Raw genomic sequence first — 9,684 nt, 5'->3', positions numbered from 1 at the left:
TATTAAAACAATTTCAAGTATCTTTAGTGTAAAGGCCAAATCCCTTACCAAACCAAAAATACCTCAGTTTTGTTTCTCAATATAACCTGCACCCTCATTGTCGTCTTTGCTCTGACCCCTCACAGCCTATGCCTCCATATGCTTCTTTATATTATGGTGTTCCTGTCACAAATACACACCTGCTCATCATTCAAGCTCACATATGTTGTCCTTATATAAAGTTTTCTAGTTATATGCCTCAAGGATAAATGATACTTTTTTCCATATCCACACAATGAATATTCAGAGAAGAAACTATTTAATACACATTGAATTAAATAGAAAACTCTTATCTGTTAGGACTTATGTTTGTGGATTTTTACATAGTAGGTTTTTCTAGGTCATCATTATCTCTTCATTTTACCTATTGTGTCTATTTTCATTCTCAATTATAGATGTCTCATTATATGTCCTCTCATTTATTTTTTCTGGGTCATTTCTCACTCTATATGTGCTAGGATATATGAGGGCTATTTTCTGTTTTGTTCCTTGCCATGTACTTAGCTTTTAGCCTGATACACTGTAACTACATTAACCATATGACTTTGGCTACCATCAAGAAACTAATATCCTTCACAGGAAACTTCAGGTCACTTTATCCATTCCAGAACCTTTTTTTCTTTTTTCTTTATAAATGGTATTTTGGGTCCTGACATATTCACATATCCATTTGTCAGTCACTTTACATATTTTCATTTATATCTCACAAGTGCCAACATACCAAACTGAACATTCTCTCCTTCTCTAGAATAGAGGAGAATAGAATTCTCTCTCCTCTCTCCTCTCCTCCTCTCCTTTGCTTTGACTCAAGTCAGATCTTCTTAAAAAGCAAATCTTGTGTTATTTTTTTACATCAAGCTTTTATAGTAAGTGCCCTCTAGTCTGAAATAAAGTTCACTGGATTAGTGAAGATAAGGCATTTTTATTTGTCTCAATACACCTAATTGTATCATTAATCATTACTGCTCTCCAAATACATAAGCAATTGAAAAAAAAAAAAAAAAGAAAAACATTACCAATAAAAAAACAAGGAAACAAACAAATGAAAATGAAAACAAGCCACTTTAAAATGTACCAGTTTAGTGAAAAGCATAGAAGTTAAAAAAAAAAAAAAAAGTGTGGAGTAGTGGTATAGTTCCAGAGCTGAGGTGGTGGGAAAGTACTGTCTGAAAATATCCCTTAAGTCCAAAAGGTCTGTTTCCCAACCTGACTTTTTAAAAGTTTTTATTTAAATTCCAGTTAGTTAACACACAGTATAATATTAGCTTCAGATGTACAATAGAGTGATTCAGCACTTCCATACAACACTTGGTACTCATCACAAGTGCATCGTTAATCCCCATCACCAATTTCATCCATCCCTTCCACCCACCTCCCCTCTGATAGCCATCAATTTCTTCTCTATAGTTAAGAATCTGTTTTGTGCCAACTTTCCTTTTTAAACCTTCTACATAAAAATTATTAGCAAATAACTATTCTAGAAAAAAGAGCACTCTGACAATTATTAGAAGGCATGGTCATAGACATTTATAAAATATAATTTAAAAAAACCCAAATAATAAAAAGATAGATCTCCCCAAAATACAGAAACAAATGCACACTAGAAATATTGAATCAGAAATTAGAATAATCTAATACTTATCCATTTTTACTTCTATAAAAGAGATTAAGGAAAACAGTTTTCTTTGAAAGACTTAACCTAATAAGATATGATATATTTAAGAAGTGATCAGACAATAGAGCCTATAAAAATATTCTTACTATTGTCAGGAATGAAAAAAAAAGGAAAAGAAAAAATACTAAGTAAACTGTAATTTGGAAGCTGCAAAAAAAAAATGGACTGCAGACAGAGGAATAACTTGAGGAAAACACTAACATAGGGGGGAGGGAAATAAAGATTATGTATTATTAGGAAGTAAATGATTGCTAGAGCACAAAAAGGGAGCTAACATGCATAACATCTGTTGCTGAAGAAAAGAGAATAACAATGAAAAATAATAACACTTCAAAGAAAAATATAAGAACTATTGAAATAAGGAAATATCTGAAGCAGCAGAGTTAATGTAAAAATAATCAACACCAAGATATATCCAACATGAAACTACTGGGCTTCTTGAATAAAGAGTCTTAGAGTCCTCAAGGCAAAATAATAGTAATAATAATACTAATGATAAATTTATCAGAAAGAAGGGAAAAATCATTTTTAGACTTTGAACTATTGTGTATAGACCTAGTTCATTCCTTATCGTTCTATTGTGTGTCTTTAAATCAATTTGTGTATCTCTTCTATTGATGGGCATTTGAGTTCTTTTCTTTTTTTTTTTTTTTTTTGGTTATTATATGCAATGTTGATATCAATATTTTTGTGCATGTTTTCAGGATAAGTATAAATATAGCTATTTCTATATATATGCCTACTTGTCCAAGAGTGGAATTGGGTCAATTAACACTAGATGCTCAGTTGGTACATATAGTCGCCAAAAATGCTATTGTTTGTCTTCTCATTTTAGTAATTCTAGTGAGTGTGAAACAGTTCTTAAACTCAGAAACCATTAACCATAGATAAAAAAAAGAAATACAAGTGTACATAAAAGAAAGACTTTCTACTTATCAAAAGACACCACTGAGAACCTTAAAAGAAAAGCTCTAGCATGGAAAATATATTTGCGATACTTATATTTATAAGATATGTATGAAAATGTTTTAAGAAATTCAAGAAATTTGTCAGTAAAATCAGATATCCTGGAGAAAATGAATAAAATTCTTGAATAAGCCTTTTAAAGACAAAGATATCCACATAAAGAATACATACATGAGAAAGTTCTTAACTTCATTAGATGTCAGGGCAAAGGCAAATTCACGCTATTTTCTACCCATCAGAAAGACAAACTTGAGAGATTTTGCTTTGTTTCTGCTGAGATTCTGAAGTAATACCAATTAACGTTTCTGAACATGTATGAAACTGTCAACTTCTGCGAAGTGATTTACATATAATATCTCATTGAATTTCTACAATAATCTTCTGTGCCAAGAAGTGCCATCATAATCCCTCTTTTATAGGTAAAGAAACAAATAAAACCATTTGATTAGGAAACCTATTTGTAAATGGCCGAGGAAAACTTCAAACTCCATCTGTCTGATAACTAATCTCTCTACAATAAAATCCAAAACTAAGAATGATTTTTCTCGATATGATTTTTCTACGCTTTAAGCTCATTTCATACCATTCTCTTCCTCTCCCAGTATACTCTATTCATGTTGAACTTTCATTTTTAGGTACCCTCTAAACTCTTCAAGCTTAACTAGCTCTAGAACTTGTTTTGGAACTTGGAACGTCTTCTTTCTGCCTAGTGGACCTCACCCTATATTGTGTTATGACTGGTACAGTCATGGCACATTTTGGCTCTGCTTAGAATGAAGAAACTCATCAGATGTTCAGTCAGATTCTGGAAAATGTGGGAAGTTTGAGTGTGTTCCCATGCATATGTAAGGTAGGGGGGGAAATACATAGCTTTGCCTAGGTAAATCTGACCAAATAAGAAAGTAGATTTCCAGAAAGGAGGTAAGACACTGATGGTTTGTTTTTGCTGATGTCAATTAATGTATTTTCCTTTGTACTTGTCTCTTCTTCCTCCATTTCCTCTCTTTTCCTCCTCTATTTCTTATGTGTCATTTGAGTTAATTTCTTTAAAATATTCATGCTAAAGCTCTTCAATATATAGAAATCTGAAATTCATTGATGAAGGATTTAGGGACATTGAAACAACTACTAACACTCACATTGGAGGTCTAAAAACAAATAACTTTTCTGGTATCAATGGGTTCTTAATATTTTGTATGGGAGTTTAAAAAAAATATTTCCATGTTCTCTATCTTAGCCTTTATTTCTACAGATGAATAAATCCACTAGAAAATTCTCGTTAGCCACTTACATTAGTTTTCATTTTATTTAGCATGTTTTGCTATGTTTAACACTATAAAATTATTAATCAAATTTTATGTCATGTAAAATAATGCCTTTTTATTTATTTTACTTCACTTTGTTTTAACTTTCCCACGTCCTTTCCCAGTTCACTGTAAGATATTCTCCATTCTACCCATGGTGCTGAAAATATATTCTTCAAAACCTTAATGGAGAATTCATTGTTAAAATGATACTTTATCTCTGTTCTGCTGAAAATGTTGTACCTAACAGAACACACAATTATAGTTCTGGTGCTGAATTAAGCTGCATTTTGACCAGGAAAAAAAAAACTCCTTTAAGATAGGATGTCATTCTCTTCAAACCTGCCCTATGGCTATTGAAGGGGAAGCATTCTCGCTCCTATAAACACTATTTCTACACCATCTTTTCAGTCGAAAGTCTATTAGAGGTTGAGGAAAGTAAGTTTACTGAAGGGTTATATGCAAATCTACTTCTTTTTCTCCACCACATTCACCTCCAATTACATTAAAGAAAATGTCAGTAAAATTAGAAGCTTTTTGGCAAAGAGTAAGCAAAAAACTTCTTTTAGCTTCTTTTAGCATTAAACTTGATATATTGATCTACATTTGAAAAGACAGTTTGAGTGATTCAAAATTTGCATATTTTTATACATGATACCTACCCTCACCCCACCTTTGGCATTCAAAGTGACAGTTAAGAGTAGTAGCAGGGAATAAGTGCTTGGAATGCAGTTAAATGAAGCATAAATGATCCTTTTAAAGAATAACAGTTTTAATGGTTACTTAACCTACATATGACTCCATTTCTTCCTGCAGAAAAATAGGGATAATATTTATCACTCATAAAACTTTTTAATATGTCACCTCATTAATCTCCTACCCCTTTGTGTGACCCTGAGAAAGAAAAGCTCTCGATAAAACACAAGAGCTGTAAGGCTGGCCTTCAATTTTAGATACAGAAACTGATAGACCCAAAGGCTTGAGCTATTGCTATTTGAAGCTGTTACAGCAGTTTCAATCTTTCACAACAAGCTGGAACTAAATAACCTGGACTTTTGTCTCACCAAGTTACTTGAAAATATATTAAGTTAGTATATAAGGACACACCAAAGCAATCAATATTTTGTGAAACTGCCAGACTGTAATATGTTTTTTTTTTAATGGCATTATTGTTAAGAGCATTAACTTTAATGAAGAACCTAGAAGTGGTCTCTTAATAACCTTATTGGGATATGACTACTTTTAAATGGCTTTTGCTTTGTCCTTGGAATTCATATGATGCATGTGACAGAGGCTTGTTCAGTGTTAACAGAGGATTCGATGAAGGAAATTAATTAAACTTCCTTGCAACGTTTTCCCCTTGAGCTATTCAGTATGCCAAAGTGGTATGACAGGGTACCATCCTTCCTCTAAATCTACTCATTAAATAACTCAATTGGGTTTAAACACACATCCTTTTTTTTTTTTAATTAGACCATAATTTTTCTCCTTGTCTTTCTAACCTGACCCCTTCGAACCACTGCCACCTCTGTGATTTGTAATTACCTTTTAGCTTCCAAGAATAGGACAGCCACAAAGTGCGTCCCCGTGTTTCAGGGTCCACCAATTCACTTTCTTGAGACCTATCTTCAATTGAGATGACAAATTTAAATAGGTTAGGGACATTTGTTTAACTAATCCCCTGGGCAAATAAGGATCTAAAATGATTTCCTAGAACTGAAACCATAGCTATCAGTTATATCCTGTAATACTAGATAGAACACAGATCTATGAATCTTTTCAAATACTGTTCATACCACACTTTAAAAATTATAAGAAACATTACTTTTCAATTTTATATTTAAAAATGAATAGAATCACTTGTCTTTAAGTTTCCACATATTGTGATCTTCTGGTTTTTTTTTTTTTTTTTTGACCCAAAAAAGACATTTATTGAACAACTACCCAGCACAGTATTGGACTTGGGCAGGCCCGCTCACGGGAGTCTCCTCCTCCTGATTTGTCTTCAGCCCTTGAGGGCGTCATTGTAGATCAAAGCCAAGGCCCCCAGAAAGGTGACGTACTCCTGGAAGTTCACCACCTGGTCCTTGTTCCTGTCCAGGTCCTCCATGAGCTTTGCAATGTCAGCATCCTGCAGCTTCGCGCCGATGGTGAGCTCCTTCTGGATCAGCTCCTTCAGCTCCTTCTTGCTCAAAGTGCTCTTGTCGCCTTCCCTGCCCAAGTACTTATGGAAGATGGCCACGAGGAGGCCAATGGCCTGGTCCAGGGGGCACGCCATGGCTGCGCACTGGGCTCGGAGCGCTCCGCCGGGAGAGCGTCCGCTGATCTGTTTTTAAAACATTCTTATAAATGTATTAATTCTTTGTTACTAAAAACAATTACTTATAAAATAAGATAAAGATAAGTTCACAAAAGAAAGGTTACTTTCTTTTCTTGAAAAAAAAGGAAGCACTGTAGCAATGACATGTGAAAGTAAATCAGGATAATAATACTTTTTGAAAAATTGTATCAAGTTTGATGTTTTCAGGTAAGCAAAAATATAAAGTTCTGATTCCCTTACTTACTACTTTTAATCAAATAAAAAGCCCAAGTTTTAAAATGCTTGTTTTAAAATATCTGCACTTTTGAGGTCAAGGATGAAGATGTAAAGACATCCCTCTAAATTTAAAATTAGACTGTTGAGTCTTTCTCTTTTTCTTCATCAAGATGCTGTTTGACATGTGATACTGATGAGGAAAACCAACCTGGAAAAAGGGAAATATGATTTCTGTTCAAAATAATTATTTAGGAAATCAGATACAGATGATCAGTGGCATGGTAGAATTAATAATGCTCACTGACCAAAACAAATATCAAAAATTGCTCAGACAAATTAAATTCTATTTAAAACATTGATACTATAATTAAAACTATATATGTACATGTGCAAGTATGCATACGTGTATATTAACACACATGAAGCACTGTTCATCCAAACTGTTAATACACTTTGTTAATTGCATTATAGTAATAATTCTATGAAAAAGCCAGTGTTATTATTCTTCAATACATTGGATTACATTTTCTGAAATTAAAAAACATGAAATTGATCACATTGACAAATTTTACCTAATTTATAATAGTAATATACAAAGAAATCCATAGTTTATATGGCTAACATATTTGTTCATTATTTTAAACACTGTAAGACTGACAGATTCATTCTTCTGCAAATCAGATATGTTCAAATTTTGATCAACCTTGATATCTGAGATTAAACACTTAAAATACATCAAAATACAAATCTGACCAGCTAAAAAGTATTCATGCTAAAATGTCAGGATCATGACAATTAAGACAGATGGTTCCAAAATAATATCCTGCAAATATTTAATGAGATTGAGAAATATTATAACACATTCATGCAAAATTTTACTTGAATCATTAGTGAAAAGCATAGTAATTCAACTGTCTTAAAACATGTACCTAACATTGCAAAAACAATCAGAGACATTTAAATTCTCAAATAAACCTAAAATCCCTATCTTGTTTTACATAATAATAGAAGTTATATTTTACCTACTAAAAGTGTGAATTCCAAAACTCCAAGATTTCCTGCAAGGAAGCAATCCCAGTCTCTTTGTGGAGTTTCTGATACATAGGTAAAGAGTAGAACTGCAGCTGCAGACTTTATCTTTTTAGCTTGAACATTAAAAAAAAGTTCGCCTAAGTAACAAAAATTACAAATTTTATTTTAATTAATCACCTACCTGTTCTTTCCTAGAGCTTTTTTTTTTTAATAGACTAAATCTCAAAATAATTCCAACTAATAAAGATAGTGCCCTATGACACTCAAGTACATCATTTATAGTAAATTCAGGTAGTAACTTGGCCGCTGATAGGAACCCCTAATTCAGAGAAAATTCATAAAGTTTGCCTACCTTCAGGTGGGAATTCTAGTATGATGCAGTTTCCAGTACTTACCATTTTATAAGTTGCCTGCAGTGGGGTTTCTCAATATGCCATCCTTACAACACTTAAATCAGAATCTGCAGGAGTGCTTACTTCAAATGTGAATTCCCAGGTCCCACCAGAGACCACATGAATCAGAATGTATATGGCAGAGCATGAATTTGGATTTTAATTATTTGCCCAAGTGGTCGTTATGCACATTAAGTTTGAGAATGCATGTGCGTTCTTAAATCCAAGTAAAGAATATATGGCATCCATATCAAATATTTCACAAAGCTGTCAGTCACGAAGAGAGCAGGTGATCAAGTACTGATAAAATAGTTTAAGTAATGTAACAACTGTAACCGGCTTCACAAACTGGGAATAAATGAGGAAGATTTTAAGACTCAGAGTACACCAAGGTCATGGGCCTTCTAGCTTTGGTGATTTTCAAGCTTGCCTGATAAGTCTCATGGGGTGCTTAGTAAACTGCAGATAATTATGTCTCAACAGAACCTACTGAATGAGGGCCTCTTGGAGCAGATGCCTGGTAATCAATATATTTAACTATCTAGTCTGATGACATTTATCCTCTAGGAAGTGGGGATATACTGCTTAGTGTATTCCCAGGCTGGCACTACAAAATAATCATAGTAACTTTGACCTTAATTGTTAAAATTTCTGAATTGCTAGTGTGGCATTATTATCTTTAATTAGTACAATTGCTTTAATCTGTCAAATTATGTCCTTGATATCTATTAGGTACACCCCTTATGCTCTTACCTTTTCCTTATTAAAGACTGACTTAAAATTGACTTCCTATTACTATTCTTGTTTTGCACAGGATTGTTTTTCATGAATAATCATGAATGCCCTCAATATTTGTACAATCTAATCTGTGAAGTGTCTGATATGCTTTTTTTCTACATGAATTTTTAAGTGTCTTCACATATACAAATGCATTAATAACAGTTAATAAAGATACATGTATTTTCCAAAAATTCAGTATCTCAAAATATTTATATACATTATGGCATATGATAGACCTAAGAATGATTACTCTTATTAACATACACACATACAAGTATGATTGATTTCAGGCTTATAATTTAGAAAACATTGTTAGTAACATGAATAAAAACAGAAAAAACTAAAATTAGGCATCTCTCAGTTGAGGAAACGATTATGCAACTGCTTAAAAATAACTGTTAAATTCGGTTGTCTACATTGAGCTCATTACTATCCATTTAAAACAAAACAAAAAAGCAGTTCTTTTAAAAGATGCTTCTTTAAGAATAAACTGTAGTTTAGAATGGATTAAAAGCAAAGCCAACTTCTCAGGTTTCAAGATATACTATAAAGCTATAGTAAACAAAACAGTATGATACTGGCACCAAAAATAAATACAAAAATCAACAGAACAGGTTAGACAGTCCAGAAATAAACCCACACCTACATGGCCAATTAACCTATGACAAAGTATGCGATACAGTCTTTTCGATATATGATGTTGAAACAACTGGATGGACACCTACAGAAGAATGAAACTGGCCACTTTTTTGCACCACACACAAAAGTAAACTCAAAAGGATTAAAGACCTAAATGTGAGACCTAAAAACCATAAAACTCCTCAAAAAAAACATAGGCAGTAATCTCTTATGCTTGGACCTTAGCAACATATTTATGGATATGTCTCCTCAAGAAAGGGAAACAAAAGCAAACATAAACTATTGGGATTACATCAAAATAGAAAGCTTCTGTACAGTAAA

General features: G+C 32.8%; 1 protein-coding gene across 1 annotated transcript; it reads right to left on the bottom strand.

Annotated features, from left to right (window-relative positions):
• Positions 1–5,879: 5,879 nt before the first annotated feature.
• LOC123938833 (protein S100-A6-like) lies at positions 5,880–6,303 on the bottom strand. The gene has a single exon (XM_046000563.1). The coding sequence runs from the start codon at positions 6,260–6,262 to the stop codon at positions 5,990–5,992; it is 273 nt and encodes a 90-aa protein (XP_045856519.1). The 5' UTR covers positions 6,263–6,303; the 3' UTR covers positions 5,880–5,989.
• Positions 6,304–9,684: the final 3,381 nt, after the last annotated feature.

Source organism: Meles meles, chromosome 3 (genome assembly GCF_922984935.1).
Source record: "Meles meles chromosome 3, mMelMel3.1 paternal haplotype, whole genome shotgun sequence".
Classification (NCBI taxonomy): domain Eukaryota; kingdom Metazoa; phylum Chordata; class Mammalia; order Carnivora; family Mustelidae; genus Meles; species Meles meles.
Note: the sequence above shows the minus strand (reverse complement) of the source record. Positions and strands in the feature narration are given on the sequence as shown.